General features: G+C 57.5%; 1 protein-coding gene across 2 annotated transcripts in view; it reads right to left on the bottom strand.

Moving 5' to 3' along the window:
* The window catches only part of PLXNA1 (plexin A1), a 116,004-nt gene extending 100,026 nt beyond the window's left edge, over positions 1 to 15,978 (bottom strand). For both annotated transcript variants that reach the window (XM_082060075.1, XM_082060076.1), the window contains exons 1-2: positions 15,879 to 15,978; positions 45 to 1,391 (exon numbers count right to left, since the gene is read on the bottom strand). In XM_082060075.1, coding sequence (XP_081916201.1) covers positions 45 to 1,247 — 1,203 coding nt within the window. In that variant the 5' untranslated portion in view covers positions 1,248 to 1,391; positions 15,879 to 15,978. The remainder of the gene's footprint in view (positions 1 to 44; positions 1,392 to 15,878) is intronic.
* Positions 15,979 to 20,881: the final 4,903 nt, after the last annotated feature.

Below are 20,881 nucleotides of genomic sequence, written 5' to 3' on the forward strand. Positions count from 1 at the left end.
AGCCAGAAGCAGCCTGGCTTGGGTAGAAGAAAGCAGGAACTCACCGAGTTGATGCAGCCCAGCTCCTTATTCAAGAGCCAGGGCAGCGAGAGTTTCCCTTCCCCTCTGTAGCACGACTGGATACGCTCCTTGATCTTATCCTTGATCTTCTTCAACGTGAAGAGGCAGAGCACAGACTCCTTAGGAGGCTTAACCCTGTTTTTCTGGCCCTGGGAGAAGATGGTGAAGAGGATATCCTCCCGCTCCGAGATGCCCAGGTACTTGGCTAAAGCCTTGCCAGGTTTGGTCAGGTAGGCGTCCTGGATCAGGCGGTACTCAATGCCGTCCTGCACACAACCGATGGGGAACTCCACATAGGAGTAGAACTTGGGGTCGTCCACGCAAAGGCGGACGATCTTGGAGGTGAAAAACTGCTCCCCAGTGGAGTCGGGTGAGGTGAGCTGGGTGTCCAGCTGCAGGGTCAGGTAGTAAACAAACTGCTCGCTGCTGAAGCTGTAGATGTAGTAGATGTCAAAGGTGGGAAACTTGGAGAGTGTATCCGAGGGGATCTTGAGCTGGGAGGAGACAAACTCATCCTGGTAGACAAAGCCAAACATCTCCGCGTTCTCCTCGTTGGCCATCAGTTTACGGCTGGAGAGTGTGGGGAAGTACTCCGATTTCCCGTCAATGGGTGTCCCAATGAAGAGCTTGTTCTGCCCATTCAGCACCTCGATGATGACCCCAGACATGGTGCCTGACTCGTTGACGCTGGAGAGGTAGTGCTCCTTGCGGTGGTGGGGCTCACCCAACTTGAAGAGGTCATCCAGCCGCAGGAACTGGCAAATACCCTGGGAGGCACTGCCACAGGCGATCAGCCGGTTCCCCGAGTAGTCCACCAGCAGCAGTTTGTTCACGTTGTTGGTGGTGACCAGCCCGTGCGGGCAGGACTGAACGCTGGGCGGCGGGTAACATTTCTCATTGTCCTCCACGGGCCCCGTCACGTGGGTCCGCAGGAGCGTGAGGTTATTGGAGAGCTTGTAGATCCGATTGACAGCCCCCACGTAGACCTCCCCGGTTTTGTTGTGGACCACCAAGTGCGTCAAGCTCCAGTCTGTAACCGGGAAAGTCCTAAAGGGAGACTTGGGGCTGCCTTCCGCCAGCGGTAGCCAGGTGCTCCCCAAGAGCAGCAAGGTCCAAACGTTGATGGACAAGTGGTGCTTGAGCCAAAGGAGCCACATCACGGCAGCCTCGCATTCGGCCAAGGCCATGCCCAAACCCAACCACAAAATAAATAGAAACAAACCCAAACTAAAGGGATGAGGGAGGGAGGAGAAGCTAACGGGACACAGTCTCCTCTGGTTCCGCTGCGCTCGGCATTCACGGCATCGTGGGCACGGCCAGTCCAGTCAGCCCTAGAGCGAGAAAGACAAGAAGAGCAAGGTTAGGATGCTTTCCTTCATGGGGTCAAGCCTGGAACACCCCACCCAGCAGAGACTTTGCTGCTTTGCATAACGAAACCCCCCCTACTAGCTCCTGCCCTGGAGGAAAACACATCCCTGGTGAGGAGACCAGGGGAGCCTGGAGATGCTGAGGACAACCCCCCCTGATCACAGACCACCATGCACAGGCACTGTCATGTGCTACATCCCACCATCTGAGCCTCAACCACCAGCCCCCTCCAAGGACCATCACCCTGCCCTGCCCTCTGCCCAAACCCCTCGGGAAGAGCAACTGCTGGCTGGAGCAGACCAGCACATCGACCGATGACAGGACCCAAGGGAACGGCAGGAGGATGTGCCAGGAGAGGTTCAGGTTGGACATTAGGAAAAGGTTCTTCACCCAGAGGGTGCTGGACACTGAACAGGCTCCCCAGGGAGGTGTCACAGCCCCAAGCCTGGCAGAGTTCAAGAAGAGACTGGACAACGCCCTCAGACACACGGTGTGACCTGTGGGGTGTCCTGTGCAGGGACAGGAGTTGGACTCGATGATCCTTGTGGGTCCCTTCCAACACAAGACAATTATATGATCCCCGGCAACTTGGCGATGCACTCCAGCACACCTACCACATACAAACACCTTGATGGGGCACAACTGGCCCCAACCTGCTTTTAACACCACCAGCAGCACCAAAGCATTAGCCAGGGATGGCTGCTAACAAGCTGCAAGAGGAGCCCATCGGCTTTGCTGCCTCTGTCCCGCTCCACAGCAGCACTGGGCGCAGATGCAAACCCCCAGTTCGCAGGAAGCACAGCCTGAGCCCCTGCACAGAGGACGGACCTTTTAAAGGAGCTGGGAGAGCCAACAGCGCTGGCACGCTGCCTGCCGGCCCTGCCACCTGCCTGCTGACAAAGCCCAGGAGGGCCCTGGGCAGGGGGAACGGGGGGAGCAAGCGGGCACGGCAAGGAGAAGCACGTCCTTCTGGCATTTATATGCATTAAGGAACGCAGGGCCAGTCATCAGGCAGTTGGCTTGAGAGGCTCTGGAGGGATGAGGAGGCGCGGGTGGGGAGGATGGAGAGCTCTGCACGCTGCTGTGCCACAGCTGGGGCTTGGTAATACAGCACGGCAAGGAGGCAGCCAAAAATCCACATCTGTGTGACCTCTGCATCCCCAGCAGCGGGGAGATGGCCACAAGAAGCCAAGGCAGACAGCTCGGCAGTGCCTTGGTTGCATCCCAGTCCCTATAGCCTGGAGAACAGGAGCTGAGGGGCAACCTCCTCATTCTCAACAACTGCCTGAAAGGAGCTTGGAGCCAGGGGGGTCGGGCTCTGCTCCCCAGGAACAAGCGCCAGGAGCAGAGGAAACGGCCTCAGGTTGCACCAGGGGAGACTGAGGTTGGATCTTGGGAACCATTTCTTCCCCAAAGGGCTGTGGGGCATTGGAACAGGCTGCCCAGGGCAGTGCTGGAGTCACCATCCCTGGAGGGGTTGAACAGATGGAGATGAGGTTCTCAGGGACATGGGGCAGTGCCAGGGGTGGGTTATGGCTGGACTCGATGATTTTGAGGGTTTCTTCCAACCAAAATGATTCTGTGATTCCATCTTTTCCATCCCCCGCACAGGCACAAGCACCCCTGGGTAACGTGGGTTGGTGCAATCCCCCCCTGCCAGCACAAAGCCCATCCCAGTGACACCATCACGATCCATCCACCCAAGGCTGAACCATCACTCCCCAGGTCCGCAGCTGGGATACGAGCTCAGCCCGCAGTTCCCCACCCCAGCCATGGCAGATAAGCCAGAGAAGGAGGAGAACCTCCCTCTCCTTATCACCCATCTCTGACTCAGCCCTCAGCCGGGATAACCTGGGGCAGGATCCCCATCAGGGAGTGGCTCAGGAGGAAATATGGCCGGTGGTGACAGCGCGGCTCTGCAGCACCCCAGACCGCATGGGGTTGTGTGACCCGCCAGCCAGGCCCCACACACACCTCAGGGGGCTTCATCGTCACCGTTTGGACCACACAGTACCCTGACATCCCATAGAGCATCCTCAGTTCTGCTGCCCCCCTTCCCAAGCCAAGGAGCCAGCCAGGGAGACATCAGAGGGGAGAGGCTTTTTTCCCCCTTCTCCTGCTTCCAACAAACATGAAACCTTTCCTTCCCAGGGCAAGCCCAGCCCAGCCATCCCTGCAGCCCTGCCAGCTACACTGGGCCCCAGCGCATGAAAAGACTCCAGGGGGACCTTATTGCACCTTCCAGTGCTTAAAGGGGACGGTAAGAAAGATGGAGACAGACTTTTTAGAAGAGTCTGTTGTGATAGGACAAGGGGTGATGGTTTTAAACCAAAGGAGGGAGATTCAGGCTGGACATGAGGAAGGAATTGTTGCCCTGAGGGTGGTGAGAGCCTGGCCCAGGTTGGCCAGAGAGGTGGTGGATGAACCATCCCTGGAGACATCCCAGGCCAGGCTGGACGGGGCTCTGAGCACCCTGAGCTGGTGAAGATGTCCCTGCTCATGGCAGGGGGGGCACTGGGGGCGCTGGGAAGGTCCCTTCAACTCAAACTGCTCCATGATTCGATGACTGGGCAAAGCCTCCACACCACTTCCAAACCCTCTCTGCAGATCCACCAACCCTCCCCTGCCCAAGAACTTGCCACCCTGCTCCCTTCCACCTCCAAGGCAATAGCCTCAAGGGAAGCGAGCAACACAGAGATCAAAGCCGGGTGCCACAAAGCTCCATGGGTGTGGAGAACACCAAAGCAGGAAGCCACCAATCCCAGAAATCACCTGCATGGTCTTAAGTCTCCTGTTCCCACCATCTTTTGCAACATCGAGTGCCTCCGAGCACAGAGCACACAGCGCCACCGCTGCCCGGGGGCAGCCACGCTGCCCAGCACCTTCACTTTTACAAGCTTGTTGGTAAGACCGTAACCACAAGCACCCCAGATCAGAGCTTATGAGCCCCCAAACCACTCGGAGGTGTAGGACCAAGCCCCGCTGTCGGCACAACCTCCCGATTAGCTCCGAAAAGCCACAAGCGTGGCAGCAGCTTCATCACTTCTGTTTTAGGGAGTAGGAGAGCCAGAGGTCAGGATGTGGGGCTAGAAAGGCCTACAGGAGATTGTCAAATTAATGTAGGGAATTGCTACTCAGGAGCCAGAGCACGAACAAAGCGAGGCAGAGCTGCGGTGAGCACAGAGACCACATTCTGCAGAGCTCGGCCGAAATTTCTGCTCCTAAAGACACGTTAGCAGCAACACCTTATCCTAGTGCCCTGACACCAGTGGGGGTTTTGTCCTGTCCTGCTTGAAACCAGCAGCAGCAATTATTTTAAAAGAGAAAAAAATAGTAGGAACGGTTAGTTTGCCTGCTTTCTTCAGTATTAAATGATGTGGGTACTTGAGACCTGGATCAAATTAAAGCGGGGTCCAAGCCCCCAGCAGTGGGGGCAGCAGGCAGCCCTGCACCGGAGCAGCTCCCGGCCCACGGGAGCAGCAGCACAGGGTCCAAAGGGCATTTCCCTCCCGTCACAGCACCTCCACCCCCCCCCCCGGAGAGGTCATGGTACAGCTAACGGCAGGGCAGCTCCTCCGCTGGCACGCACTTTAAACCATGAGGCACCCAAATACCATCTCACCCCAGGGAGGACCCAGCCCAGGACCAACGTGCAAGTGCCACCCAGAACTAAGACCTGCACTGTGCACACCACGGTCCCAAAGCACAGAAAACCCCGAGCAGACATCCTGGAGTCAAGCCCAGCCCTGAAACAGCCTGCAATAAAATAATACATTCCCCAAGCCTGGATGCATGCTTGCCAACTGGGAAAGCAGGACCAAAAATACACCCCATCTCACTTGCCTGGATGGCAAGAGATGCAGCACAGAGCATCCTGCAGCACAAAGCAACCCCACGCAGGGCTGGGGGTTTTCTGTGCACACACACATATATATACACACATGCACAAACGTATAGCAGGAAACCTGCCGCCAGAAACAAAGCAATTGCGCAAGCGCCAAATCCGCCCCAGTCCCTTTCATCCGATGCCAGAAAGGACGTTTGCGCACGGTTTCACCTCAAAAGTGGCCGCGCTGAGACGGTCACAGCTGCTGCGTGACCTGGATGGAGCTGCCCGCCTCGCCCCAGCCAACACTCCCGCACCCCCACTTCAAAAGAGCCTTTCATCAAAAAGACATGGGCTTGCCCCATAAATGCCTGCATCCCACTTGAGCGCTCCTAAAGAGGTGGCAAGGGGCCCACAGCGTTCATCCCCCGAGAAACCTGAGTGTGGGATGGCAGATCATGCTTTGGGAAAATAATCATCACTTTTGAGAGCAGAAAGCATGAGTACTGGGATGGAAAAACTAACCTTAAAAGGCAAAGACTGGACAGAGCGTTAAGGACCAGCTCTCCACCCGTCCAGGCAGCGAGTCCAGAGCACCGACAGATGCCGAGTCAGCACAGGCGGTGAGGATACAAAGCGGCAGCCCTTGCAGAAGCAGCTGAAGGTGGGATTTAAAACACGCTGACGAGCACAGAGGCGCACATCTGGCACCCACAGACATACCTGCAGTCCCCACTCCTGCATCACCAGCACCCCAGTGAGCTCACATTGCCCACATCACATCCCCACGAGGAGCCCTGTGGGGGTCCCAGGCGGGTCTGCACCCCTAGGGTTACAGAAAGCATCGTTTTGTCTTGGAGAGAAGCTGCTCTCCAGCTGTGGGACGAGGTCTGCAAACTGTCCCAGGAGCTTTACAGTCTTGCACTTTGCAAGGGAGGCTGGAAGAGTGAAGAAATGGGATTGAAAACCCCCATATAACCAACTCCCAAAAGGGAAAATGGCATTTAGTGGGTCTTTACCTGCAATCTCTCCAAGTCACTCGCTGCTCTCAGCGCTAGGAGAAGGGACAGGCTCCATTTTCAAACGCCCAAGCTGCTGAGCTGCCAGTAATTAGCAAAAGGGAGAGAGGGGAGATAATCTGGGGGGGGGGGGGGGGGGGCGAGAAAAGCCCACAGGCCACAGGAGAGTCAGCCTCACCATACAGCTGGTGTATTTTTAGGTTCATCTGCCTGGGAAAAGCCTTGCAACAATGAGGAAAGGCTGGTGGTGGTACTGAGTTAGAGCTGCGCTACATATGCAATCAGCTGCAACAAGGCTAAACTTTAACTCCTTCCTTCACTGCACACAGTCATTAAAAACTATTGAGCCGTTGTCTCTCCCTAGCAGGCGAGTTAAATCATTACAAATCTTATCCCTGGCTCGAACCACACCCTGATGAAATCAATGGTGAGCTCTGAAGCTGTCCAGCTCCAATCTCCATTACTACCCCCTGCATCAGGAAAATCTTTAGCATCTTCCTGAGCAGGGGCTGAGGACCCTGTCCTGCCCTGCAGCACATGTGGTACAGCAGCTTCCACTCCTGCCCTGCAAGGATCTTCTGAGCAAGGAATTGCACCTCTTCTGCCCTGAGAAACATGACGAGCAGAAGCAGCCACCTACTGCCCAGGGGCTTCAACAAGAAACTTGACCCTCAGCGAAAAAGGGCACAGAAGAATAAGTAGCAAGGAAATTAAATAGCATTTCTCAAGAGTGCAATTCCCCTTCCCTGGTCCTCTGTGAGAAGCGACATCACGCCAAGGAGAACAGCTCTGGGGCCACCACGTGCTCTCGCCATCAAGAGGCTGCACGCTGCCCTGCCCAGAGCTGTTCCCAAACGGGATCACCAGCGTTTCCGAGGGAGAAACGCCGGCTTCCCCCAAATGACCATCCCAAGGCACAGAGGCACGCAAGGACAGTCCAGGCGGGTCCTGCCCGGGACGGCTTGTCCCTGCTGTGGAAACCAGGCATGGACTGGGACCTTAAACATGTTTGCCAGCTCCACTCAGCTATACCAGAAGTGCAAGGCTGTCCTCTGGACTCAATGATCTTAAGGGTCTCTTAAACCACAATGATTCTATTCTATTCTTGCAACTCATCTGGGTATTGAAGTCCACGTAGGGACCACACAAGGATTGCCAAGAGGCTTTCTATATGAAATGCATAAGCTGGATGTGTACTTCCCAGGAGGAGAGTGCACCCCATCCTTCACCTGAGCTCCTACGGCAGAAGGAAAAACGTAAAGACCTGGATCCAAGAAATGCCTGGGATGGAAACCAAGGCACAGCCCATGGTTGAGCATCCGCAGAAGACACAGCCTGCTGCCTCCCCATCCTGCCTCAGAACATTTGTCCATCAGCACATATGGAGCAAAACCCCGAACCCCTTTGCACCTCTCGTCACACCGCAGACCCTGACCCAGGGCGCCAGGACCACAACTACAGGACTGCAGCTTCCTACTCTCAACACCCGGTTCAGCTCCAGGCTTCAAGCCCCAGGCTGATGTGAATTTTACCACCTCAACCGGGATCAATTAACAACATTTTCTCCCCAGATTCAGAGCAAAGAAGTCCAGACCAAGTCTCCTGAAGGCCACCTTCCACCTTGGCTTTGGCTCAGGCACTCCAGACCCTGGTTCTCACATCCCATCTGTCCATTGCCCCACGTAAACATCCCAAACACCAGCCCTGCTGGCAGAGGTCACCTGGGTACAGCTGGACCTGCAGAAACCCAGAAGGTCACATATGAGCCAGGTTTCCCAACCGCCAGAAAAGTCCAACAAAAGGTCATTTGGCCACCAGCATCTTTCCCTTGTCTGATCTCCCTCCCTGTGGGATAACACAATGCTCTTCGCTCCCAAACGCACGGCTCCACGTCCTCCACCAGGCTAGTGCAGCCACGAACACAAGCCAATAACCTGACTCTCTCCAGATCAATGTCCCTCATCCAGCCCGGCTCTCCAGGCTGAGTTTTCCCCTTTCAAAACCACGCACACACCTCCTGATCACCTCCACAAGGCCAGCGGCAGAGCTGCGCTTCCCCAAAACCTCCAAGGGAACCCGGGGAGCTCCCCCTTTGCAAGGAGGCGCCCCCACAGGAGTACCCATGGCTGCTGGCCTCTGGGGCTGGGGTTTCATCTGAAATTCCCAACCTCCTGCCTGGCCTCCATGCTGACACCAGCACTCGCACCGTCACGTAGCGAGCTGAACGCAACTGAGTTAGTTCCCATTAAAACAGACCACAAAACTTCTCCAGGCGAGGTTTCCCCAGCTAAACCCCAAGCGGTACCTGCCTTTGCTTCCCCCAGCCTCCGTCCTTCCCTTCCCGCCGTGCCAGTCGTGCTCCCCAAGCACCAGCAGCTGGAATTGGCTCAGGTCCCAGCTCAGCATGGCCCCACGTTTTATTTGCTCAAGGTAGGGCAGCGAGACAACCGGAGAGCTTAGTGGAACCTCACTCAGCAGTGAGGGGAAGGGAAAGAGCCCGAAAGCTTCCTCACAACAACCACCACAGGGGAAACGGTGCCCCGAGAGACTGACGGGGGCTTCATCCGCAGCGTAATGGGTGCAGGGTGTCCGATAAAACGTTCGCGTTGGACATTAGGAAAAGGTTCTTCACCCAGAGGGTGCTGGGCACTGAAAAGGCTCCCCAGGGAGGTGTCACAGCCCCAAGCCTGACAGTGTTCAAGAAAAGACTGGACAACATCTGCAGACACACGGTGTGACCTGCGGTGCTGTCCTGTGCAGGGACAGGAGTTGGACTCGATGATCTTGTAGGTCTCTTCCAACTCGGGACGTTCTACAGCTCTATAAGTGTGGGCGCAGCAAGGCTGCTTCTCCCCCCCGCAGACCCTGGCTGCAGCCCCAACCGCGAGCGCTGCTGCCGCTGACACCGCACACGAGGGGCCAGGACCCCAACGGCCCCGGCGTCACGGATCTGCCCGTTCACCGCGAAACCGAGGAGGCGGCTGCTTGCGCTGGGAGGGTTGTCCAAGCACCGCTGCCAAAAATCCACTTTCTGCTAATGAAGGTGGCTGGATGGCGGCTCCAGGAGTGCCGTCACCCCATGGAGAGCCAGGAGCCGAGCACGGCACACCCGGCCAGCCAAAGGACCCCCTGGCACAGGCGCATCCCTCCCTCCCGCCTCTCCCCCACGCCAGCACAAGGCTGTGGGAGCAGGACCTGTCCCATGCGTGCCGGTGAGCCCGTGGGCACCGCCGTGCCGATCATCGGGAACGGCAGCGGGTGTTGGTGGAAGCCGGGGCTGCCGGTGGCGTCACGGGCTCGGCAGCGGCTCGGCCTTCCTGCCTTCCTCCTCCCCCATTTCTTCCCGATGACATCAGCCTGAAAAAAAACAGGTTCTTGACTTTCAGAAGGGCTCGTCGGGCTGATTCTGGTCCCGCCGGAGAGGGGAGAGCCCCTGTGACTCCAGGAAGGATGGAGCCATCCAGGAGCCAGACCCCGAGATATGCAGCCTCAGGCAGGGATCCTGCCAGCACTTCTAGGAACAAAAAACACCGAGGAGGAGACGGGGGTGGAGGGAACACAATGCTGCGGTGCTGAGGAACGGATTTTAAGTGTTATACGGTTACGGAGGCCTCAGCAGATATAAGCTCGAGCACACACCCTGGCTCTGCCACCGCTCAGGTACGAAGTAGCCTGACCCACCAAGCACCAAAACCAAAACCCAGGGGCGGCTCCTGGACCCCTCCAGCTCCCAAAGACAGACGGCAAGCCTGAAACAACAAGACAGGGCCCAGCAAACCCTTCCGAGGGCTGCAGGGCTGGACTGGGACCAGCAAGGAACACGATTCTGCGAAACATCCTGCCCTCCGGCCACGCTCAAGGATTATTTTTAAACTCCTAAAATATTTTTGGGTTTTCCTCTTCCCCTGTTGAAACCAACAGTCTGCACAGGAAGAGCGAAGCAGCCTCCCATCCACCGAGCACGGCCGGCCGCACAAACCAAACAACTTATTGCCATTATAATTCCCCGCGATGTTATCGGCGGCTCTGACGGGGTCGGCATTGGCGGGAGGAAACGTGTTTTTCACATCACGGCGCTGGAAAGGCGAGACCATCCTTCCTCCCACCCTGCCCGAGGGGTTGGACACCAGCAGCACCCGCTTGCACCCACACAACGTTAATTGCGGGGGGGTGGGAAACAGCCCCTGGACATGGCGCTGCATCCCCCCGACTTGAGCATCAGCAGGAATGTGCTGCTCTTCTCACCAGGGATTTACCTCTGCAAGAGCGTGGATGTTTTGACACACAGGCAGTTGCTTAACTAAGAGCATAAAGCAAAGGGACTCACCGAGCTCCTACAAATGATGCTGAGATTTAGCTGGATGGGGGTAGCGCCGGTGGCGGCCGGGGCCCGATCCTCTGCTACCGCAGAGGATCGGGCCCCGGCCGCCACCGGCGCTACCCCAGAGAGGTTTAGAGCATCCTAGTAATGGTAGGAAACCAACCCTTCTCCTAACCCCTCATGCACCAGACCGCATCTCTACGCCACCAAACTCCCAAGAAAACGCGGATCGCTCGACATTTATCAGTTCAAAACACCCGTGCAATTAGCGAGATTTTTTTTTTCCTCCCTCCAGTATAATTATATACATTTTAATGCAATTACCACCCCTGTATTTTGTACATTAAACAGTAGGCAACCGAAGGAAGAGAGAGGCTTTATTTTTCTTGGCTTGCCTGCCTGAAAATAATAGTATGTTGCAAAACAGCTCCGGTTTATCTTCACCAGAGAAAGAGGGGGAGCAGATGGAAAAAGGGAAGGGGGAAGGAAGCATCTCCCAAATGGAAAGCACAGATTGCAGTGTCCCTCCATTGCATTGCCCTCGCCCTCCGGTCCTTACACGTACCTACACCTGGAAACCAACCCCAATAGCAGGGGCAGGACTCAGAAACAGCCTCAGGCTCCGTCCTCCACCGACAGAAAGGAAAACTAAATCAAGCAAATGGTTCTCGGTTACTCAACCCCCGAAGCCTGGGTCATTAGCCGGATTAAAGCTCCCAAGCTCCGGCCAGCAGCACGGAGAGCAAAGTGGAGCTAAACTGCCCAAATTGGATTATTACCGCTCCTGGGTCTCTGTGGCAAGTTGGCCAGCGGATTGCGGGATGCTCGAGATGGGGAGGCGGCGCCCAGCCCTGGGGATGATCTGCTGGGGAGGTGAGGGGACATGGGGACGAGATGGTCCCTGCATGGCAGGTCACCCAGAGCCCTGCAGCCTGTCCCATGTCCCTGCCGTGCCCTCACCCCGGGCACTTTCTCCAGTGAAAGCTCTCACAAGCTCAGCTCAAGGAGCAAAGAGGATCGTGCAGCTTTGCTTGCACCCGAATCGACCCCGGAGATAACAAATGTCTGCGGTTCAGGTGACAAACAGGGGGACCAGGACACCGCAGCCCATAGGGCCAGGGTGAACGCAGGCAAACCACCCTGCACCGTAGGAATGCAGGGGTCACCCAAAATAGTCCATCTTGCACCACGCAAAGAGGCTTCAGAAGAAGAAAGGTGCAAAAGTGCTTGAGGAGCGCAAGTCTGACAGCGTGGATGTGGAGTCTGCACACCAGCAACAAGGAGGAGGCTTGCCAAGCCTTGGCTACAGGGAAAATAAACTTCTCAATGTTTTGAATTCAGAGCTTTAAGTGGTGGCTTCCACCTGGAACAAGGGCTGGAGGCGGCCATGGGATGGCCAGGGAAGCAAGGCAAACAAGGACACTGCCCCGTGCACGGCCGCGCTCAGACAAGCCGGTGGGAAACGTGTGTTTTGGCTACACAACGTGGAAACCCTCAGGATTTATCAGCTGGAGCTTTTCTCCTCCATGATACACAAGATGTTTGCTTGAACTCGGCTTCCAGGCGTAGCTGGAGAATCATGCTGGGGTATCTACGTGGCTTCCATGCTGCATCCTGGCCAGGAGACTAAGAGGGGCATGGCTGAGGCTGCAGGTCAGAACATGTGTTCTCACCACATACCATCGATTTGTAGTGGCACATTCCCCATAGCACTGCCCAGAACATGCCATGGGCTACAGCCCAAGAGCAAGCTGGTTGTCCCCACCAAACCAGCCACCGCAGAGCCGGAGAGAAGCAAACACTCGCTCCCACCCAGCTCACCTGGGACCGCAGCACCCAGCGCCCTACTGGGAAAAGGGACCCCAGACCAAGCCCAGGAGGGGTAAGGGACTGGGACCATGCTGAACCAAGCTCCCCATCCCTCATGACTCCCAGCCCTTGGGCATTCCTCCACATGTTCAGAACACCACTGAGCTGTTCACCAGCCCAACACTGGCCAGGAGCCCTGTGCCCACTGGTGCCTTCCACATAGCACCCAAGTATCTAAAGACACAATCTGGAGAAGGCATCAATGGATCACAGAGATTAGCAACCCGAAATCTCCAAGCATGTGTCCCACCAGCCCAGGTCAATGTGAAATCCAAGCTTACAGGCAGCAAGGACGACGTGTGGGTTTTTGTTCGGGGTGACCACACAGAGAGACGGCAGCACCGCCACAGCCCTGCCTGTTCCACAGCCCACCTGCCTTCTGCTGTGCCAGCAGCACCAAAACACAGACCGACCCATCACTGCAGACACAAACGACCACAGCGCTGGCACACCGAGGCAGTCGGGATGCAGCAGAAGCGCGATGCTGTGAGCAGGCTGCCCGCGGGCTGCAGGGCCAGCACCAGGCTCCTCTGCCCCAAAATTCCTGCTCTCCCGGTGGTGGGTGCTCCAGCCGAGAGCACGGCGGGCAGCAACAAAGGCCCTGACCCACGCTCAGCCCAAAGAATAAACACGTATAACTTTCCCCCATTAAGCCCGATCCCAGGGCCGGATCCTTCCCTTTGTTCAACGGATGTCGAACACGGCGAATCCACCAAAATAAATCGCCTGGTGTGACATTTCCACGCGGGGAGCGAGGCAGGGGCTGGCCCCGGCTGCTGTGGGATGGAGGAGGGGAGGCAGCCCTGCCAGCACGCAGCAGCGCCGCTTTTATTACCCTCTTCCATTTCGGCTGCGCAAGGCTCCGGCGAAACAGCGCTCGCCCGGAGCCGCCGGCGTGGCCCTCGGTCTCTGCCGGAGTTTGTTTATCTCTGGCAGGGCCCTGCGCCTCGCCCGGGAAAAGGGCTTTGTGTGCCGGAGAGGCACAGCGCTCGTCTCCACGGCTCCGTGCGCAGCGCGGGCGTGCGGGAAGGCAGATGCCTGCGCTTCACTCTAAATCCGACGCGTCTACTAAAAAATAATATAAGCCGCGAGAGAGGAAAACTCTTGCTGGCGCCAGTATTGCCACGCTAACAAAAACAACGCCACCGAAACTTGAATCTCTGGGGTACCAGCTGCAGAAAGCTCGGCCACCCAATGGTGCCGGAGCCAGGCAGCCCCCGGCGCCGCCGCCCGCAGCCCCTGGGGAAGCGGCACATCCCGGCTCGCGGAGCGGCGGCACCGGCAGCCGAAGCCACAGGCGGATGGGAAGCACCGGATCCCAGTCCCTCCTTCCCCGCACGATCAGGTATTTTGAATCCAAACTTCCTTACCAGCCCTCCTCACGGCCCCGTGCTGGCGCACCGCTCCCCGCGCCGGCGTCCACGGCACCGGCAGCCCGTGCCGCGGCCAGCGGCAAAAACCTTCCCCCCTACGCAGCCGCTTAAGAATTTACCCGTGCACCCTCCCAGAGGCTTCTGCCCTGCTGCTCTTCCTTGGCTTCTCCACCTTTCCACCGGGCTCGGTCACCAGTGTCTTGAGAGAGAGACATCGAGTCACTCATTTTACCCACTGAGTACATACAAAAGACCCTGAGATTGTTCAGGAAGCAATTAGCCGCTGTTCAGAGGAAAATGGTGTTTTCAAATGGATAACCTTTGATGTAGTCAATAGCCTCAGCTCCTCTTTTTTTTTTCTTTCCTTGCAGCCACACACAAAAGAAATAGAAAAAAAAATAAAAGAAATGCAGCAAAAGGCTGGTAATTCTCCCCGACACAGCCCTCGCTCAGCAAAAAGGGATTTTCTCGCAAGCCAGAGGAAAAGCAGCTTCGGAAAGGCGGCTCATCTGCCCAACTTTTCTCCCTTCCGTGTCCAGGAGCATACGAGAAGGATCATGAATGTTCATCCCCCGTTAGCAGGTTCTGCTTTTGTTTTGTCCTCCCCAAAGGAGGAGGAAGGGGAGAGCTAACAAGTGAGGTTAATGCCTGTCTTTTCTCTCCCATCCATCTCCTCTTTAACCAGTGACCTTCATGTTAAGCCCTGTTTACACACCAGCCCCCTTCCCTGGCTCCCCCCACCCCGGCGCTCAGCCAGGGGCAGAAGGAAGAATTTCCCCGCAAGGAGGACAAGGGAGAAGAAGGGATTTCGGGATTTATTTCAGCATGCCACTGAGATTTTGCAAATCCCTCCCTGCTCGCACGCCGGAGCTGCCGTGTGTGTTTGCAGGGCAGAAACAGGAAAGGCAGAGGGGTAAGGGACACCAAACGTGCAGCCCGGCTTCATTTGCCACCTTCCACGTTAATATCGGAGCCGGCGGGCGCACAGCGGGCACGCAGCCCCGCACACAGGTATCGCAGCCGCCCACGCCTCGCTCGGAGAGGTGCCCAGGCTCTGCGAAACTACAACACCATCACAATAGTAACGACGGTACCGAGGGCGACGGCAGCCATCCCACCGAGCGCCCTGCAAACCCGAGCCGGCTGCTGGGGAACGGCAAACGCGGGGAGAACGGCGGCTCTGCGGGTGTCGGGGCGAGCCCTGCCTGGACGCCGCGCACCGCGCCCCGGCGCGATACGGAGAAGCGGGGATGGCAGCGTAGATGTGGGGCAGGGAGGATGTGGGGATGGGAAGAAGATGGGGGGACGCGAAGATGCGAAGAAGCAGGGATGGCAGCGCAGATGTGGGGCAGGGGAGATGCGGGGATGCGAGCACAGATGTGGGGCAGCACGATGCGGGGCTGGCAGCGCGGATGCAGGGCAGGGCGGATGCGGGGATCCAAAGCGGCGAGCCCCGGGAAAGGCTGCGCCCGGCTCACGATTCCAGCGGTACCGGACTCGGGTGGGCAAGGGGACGATGGGCTCGCCAGGGAAGCAAACCCCGCCGAGAGCCGGGGCTGCAGGGAGGCGGCCCGGAGGCACCCCCGGCCCCAGCCCCCCGCGGAACGGCCCGGCCCGGGGAGCTCGGAGCAGGGAGGCGGCCCCCGCCCGGTCCAGCCCGCACCTGCCCGGTCCCCAGCACCCCGCTGCGAAAACAGCGCGGGGCGTGGGGTGGATAAAGGTTCGGTTCCCGCTGGGTTTTTGTCCCCCCCCGCGGGAGGCGGCTCCCGCGGCCGCGCTCCCGGAGCCGCGGGGCGCAATGCGGGGCTGGCCCGGGGCGGCAGCAGCGCGGCGCCGGCCCGGCCCAGCCCAGCCCGGCCGCCCCCACCATGGGGCCGCCGCTGCCCGGCCCGGGCCAGCCCCCGTTTCTCCGCCACCATGTGTTTTTTCTTTTTTTTAGCGGGGAAGGGCAACAAAGCCAAATCGGCGTATTTGTAACAAATCAACCCATCGGGCGCATAAAGGCACGCGCCGCGGAGGAAAGTTGCAACCGGGTTACTCACGGCTCCGGTCCCCGCTCGCCTCCGCCGTGCCAGCCATAATTGCATTCCACACCGAGCCGCCCGCCGGGCCGCCGCCGCCGCGTCCTCCTCCTCTTCTTCCTCCTCCTCCTCCTCCTCCGCCGCCTCCTCCGCACCCGCCTCCCCCCCCCGCCGCCGCCGCCCGGGGCTCCGCGCCCGCCTCGCTCGCGCCGCCGCCGCTGCCCCGCATGAATGGGACGGCGGCGCGCGGGGCCCCGACGGAACGCCGCCCGCCGCGCGCGCCCCCGCCGCCGCGCGCACGCACGCGCACGCCCGCCCGCAACCGGGAGGGGAAGCGGGAGCGGCCGAGCGCCGCCTGCAGGGGGCGCCCGAGGGACCGAGGGAGGGGAGGGGGTGGGCGGACCCGCCCCGCCCACCGCCTATTCTTAAAAGGGCGATGCCGCGCAAGGGGCGGGGGCTTAAAGCGGCCATGGTGCAGTAGGGACTGGGGACCCCACGAAACGCGAGTGCGGGGGCAATGGGGGGGCCGGGACCCACCTGAGGGCGAAGCAGCGCGGGTGGGGGATCCTCGCCGGCCTCTCCTCTGCAGCCCACGGCAGCGCTGCTTCACAGAATCACAGAAAGTCAGGGGGTGGAAGGGCCCTGGAAAGCTCATCCAGTGCAATCCCCCCATGGAGCAGGAACACCCAGCTGAGGTTACACAGGAAGGTGTCCAGGCGGGTTGGAATGTCTGCACAGAAGGAGACTCCACAACCCCCTGGGCAGCCTGGGCCAGGCTCTGCCACCCTCACCGGGAACAAGCTTCTTCTCAAATTTAAGCGGAACCTTTTGTGTTCCAGTTTGAACCCATTGCCCCTTGTCTTACCATTGGGTCTTTCCACAAGGGTCTCCATTCAGCATCTTTCCCCTGGCCCCGGTTCCACTCTGCCCCAAAATAAAAGTACAAAGGGGAAAAAAAATAATAAAATCCATTAAAAAAAAAAAAATACTAGCTGGGGCATGAGGGGGTAATTTGTATTTTTTAAGCACACTCAGTGCCTGCCACTTTTGTCACCTTCATTCTCCCACCCCTGAGCTCTCTCCCTCGCTTTGCCCTCACACCACCCCGGCTACAGCTTCCCTTCCCGGGGACAGCGATGTCCCCTGCCTGCCCCCAGAACACCACACCCTGCGCAAGGGCTCCTTTGTGTTTGTGTAGGCCCTACAGGAATGCTGTTTCATCTCTCGGGAAGGGACCACAGGGGCCACCTCTCCATGGGCAACCAATGCGAGGTGGGATGTTCACCCAGGTTTTCATGGCAGGGGGAACAAGGAAACATTTCACCCTTTAGAGAGGGATGTGCCAGTGAAGTCTGGGGGTTGCCCTTCTCTGTGATGGAGGGTACATGCTCACCCTGTGCAGGCACCTTCACAAAGAGCTCCTCCACCACTGTGATGGAATCATAGAGTCATAGATTGATTTTGGTTGGAAGAGACCTCAAGATCATCCACTCCAACCATAACCCACCCCTGGCACTGCCCCATGTCCCTGAGAACCTCATCTCCATCTGTTCAGCCCTCCAGGGATGGTGACTCCACCACTGCCCTGGGCAGCCTGTTCCAAAGCCTGACAAACCTTTCCATGAATGAATTGTTCCCAATATCCAATCTAAACCTCCCCTGGTGCAATCTGAGGCCATGTACTCTCATCCTATCACTTGTTCCTTGGGAGAAGAGACCAACCCCCTCCATGCCCCAAGCTCCTTTCAGGCAGTTCAGAGATCAGAAGGTCTCCCCTCAGCTCCTGTTCTCCAGCTGAACCCCCCAGGTCCCTCAGCCGCTCCCATCACACTTGTGCTCCAGCCCCTCACCAGCTCCGTTCCCTTCTCTCCACTTGCTCCAGCACCTCAAGGGCTTTTCTGCCTTTACTTCCATCCCTCCACACCTTCAGCATCTCAACGCTCACACCTTGCTCAAAGCCCACTTGAAAGAGAAGATCACAAACAGGGTTTCTCCTCATTTATCCCCACCCTGCCCTCACCAGTGTCCATCTCCAGGCAGAGCTGGGACCAGGCACATTCCCCCAGGATGTGGCATCGGTGCTGCCGTTCTCCCACCTCTCGTTTGTGCACAGACACACATGGGGCCCAGACTTAAAAGCTTTTGAGGTGGAGGAGAAGACAAGAAATGGGTGCGCTCTGCCGGCAGGGAAGCGGCTGGGGTTTGGCTCGCTTCCCCCGGATTGAAACACCTTTTTTTTTATTGCCTTCCTCCAAGAGACTAAATTTAGTGAATCCCTTTCACATTAAAAACTTGTCAGGTATTCACATCCAAAGAGGCTGCTGCTCGGGTCCCTCAAGGGAGTTACCAAGACAGCGAAACCTCTTACACATATAAAGAAGAAGGGAGAGATATTCAGGCAATCTCTCACTGCTGCTTTTGAATCCGCTGTCTCCCAGGACTGGTGCACGGGCACCTCGGTCCCACAGCTGCCGCCTCCTGCTGCAGCCGCAAGAGGAGAGGGATGGATTCATCCTCCCCAGGGCAGGACCGAGCGATGCAGCAACACTGACCCCAGGCCAGCTCTGCCCGTCTGTGTTCCCCTGCTCAGCTCCAGTGGGAGGGAAACTGAGGCAAATTATTTTTGCTACAAGACCATATGATAGTTTGGGTTGAAGGGACCTTCCCAGCTCCCCCAGTGCCCCCCCTGCCATGAGCAGGGACATCTTCACCAGCTCAGGGTGCTCAGAGCCCCGTCCAGCCTGGCCTGGGATGTCTCCAGGGATGGTTCATCCACCACCTCTCTGAGCACTTTCACGTCTCCCACCTGAGCTCCTGCACCAAATGGTCCAACCACAACTCAAATCTGCTGATCAACAGCTAAAAACTCCTAAATTTTCATCTGTATAAACCTCCTTGCTAAGGATATTCTGCTTTTCTTTGTTAGCTGCTGTACTCTGAAAACAAGGAGAGGCGGTCACGGAAGAGGAGGGAAAGATCTCAGCTAATGAATTACCACTCATCAGAAAACCCTCTACTAAACAAAGGTGGATTGTCAACTCCTGCCCAGCAACGAGGGAAATCAAGGTGGTGGAGCCTGGTGGGTGTCCTGGGTGAATCTCCAGCACCATCTCAGCTGGTGCGGAGGGTCCAGCCCCAAGAAATGGGAGTAAAAATAAAACAAATTTTTTAAAAAGAGCAAGAAAAGCCAAGGACCTCAGGACCTGCGATGCCAGGAGCCCAGCACAGGGTCAGCGAGGGACCCAGCAGGGGACCACCCTGGGTTTGTACTGGCTGGGACACAGCCCCAGGCCCACGGTGACCCGATGGCTGGTCCAGCACCGTGCCCGGCGGGCACTGGGACACGCTTGTCACTCACGTGTCTTCCCTGCCCGTCTGGACACTTCACCCCTGCAGAGAGACCCTCGTTATCTCGGGAAGCTTGGCCTTTTATCCTGCCTCCCCAGGGGTTTTAATTGCTCTGCTCATTCCCCCAACCTCCCTGTGCATCCCCACAGACCCTGACAGCCCGGCCGTGCCCCGAGGACACGCGGCTTGAGTGGCACCTCAAAGCCCCTCCAAAGCCCCCGGGAGGAAGGGCTGGAGGCAGACGATGGCTCCGGTGGCAGCTGGACCCAAAGCCCAGCGGCGAGGGGTTCACCCGGTTCCTTCTCCTTATGCTAAAAGCTGACTCAGCGCTTCTTACCCACAATTTTAACCAAAATTACATTGGGAGGCGATCCGTTCTCCGTGTGGCTGGTGTGCATTTCCTATGCCACCAAAGAGACTGAGGGAGCATTTTGTTCTCAAAAAGCAGCCTGACAACTACTTAGTAAAAAAAATTAAAGGGGAAAAAAATAATTTGGGAGAGGATTAAGTTAGTGGGGAGAGTTGGAAGAGATGGGGGGGCTCTTCTGCTGAGCTCACTGGGTTAAACAGAGTCTGAGTGGTGAAGGGCTAAAAACAATCAGCTAAATTCATGATTTTTCAACTGTCTGTAATTCTTGCCTGCTAAAATACTTCTGCTAAAAGGCAGACTGCCACAAGCTGTGCCCAGGTCCTCAAGTGCGTTCTACCTCCCTTGGTTATCACCCACAGACCATCACAAAACGAACCACCCCAGAACCCGTGACCAGGGTTTAAACAGGGACGTGTAGGGATGAGGTAAATCCAGTGGCCTCAGCTCAGGGGCCTTTTGGGCTGTGAAATCTTGTTGGCCCAAAAAACAACACAAGTTTTGGCTTTGAAGACATTCACACCCCAACTCTGCAGCTCAGCTCTGCCCAGCTGGTCCCAGAACACCCTCCAAAAGGACATGGGCCCCAGGAGAAGACGGACACCCAGTGACATGGCTTGTTCTGCTCTTCTCAAAGCTGATCCCCAGCTCCCAGAAGACTCACCTGCCCCAATGACTGTGTGTCCACCAGCCGATAAGCCACGTGTGCACCCCGGTCCTTCCCGGTGGGCAGGGAGGTCCTGCAGCCATCCCACCCACACCTGCACCAGCTGAGCTCCTTCATCCCGTGACACACGATGGCGCTTAATTAGCAAGAAGCCTGATGCAGACACCTGTCAACTCCTCCGAGACAACCAGCATTTCATGTTAGCTGCCCCGGGGCTATTCGGCAGGAACAGCTTGCTCTCCGTATTGATATTCCTTCATCTCAGCCTGTTTTCCAAGCCGTCATCTCAACCCTCCCAGGGCCAGCAGTGCTGAGAAAGTGGCCTCGTGTCAAAGAGCTCCTGGACTCCGATCCACCTTTGCAGCCACTCAGGAGTGCTGGAAACACTTTGTGTTTCCCCCCCAGCAGCCCAAGGGCTCCCCAACAAGGAAATCAGGCAGCCCTGGTGAACCAAAGCTCGGCGTCCCCACACAGCGCGGATCAAACGTGCAGGGTGGGCTGAGCCTCGCAACCGGCCTTGCTGAGACGAGAAAACGCAGGACAGATTGACCCGGTGGTTCCATCGAGGAAATAAAGAGATCCCCTGTTAATTGCAAAAGGTGTTAACTCTGAAACCTAATGGTTGGGGGCTGAATGGCAACC

This window comes from Streptopelia decaocto (assembly GCF_964273445.1).
Source record: "Streptopelia decaocto genome assembly, chromosome: 8".
Lineage (NCBI taxonomy): Eukaryota > Metazoa > Chordata > Aves > Columbiformes > Columbidae > Streptopelia > Streptopelia decaocto.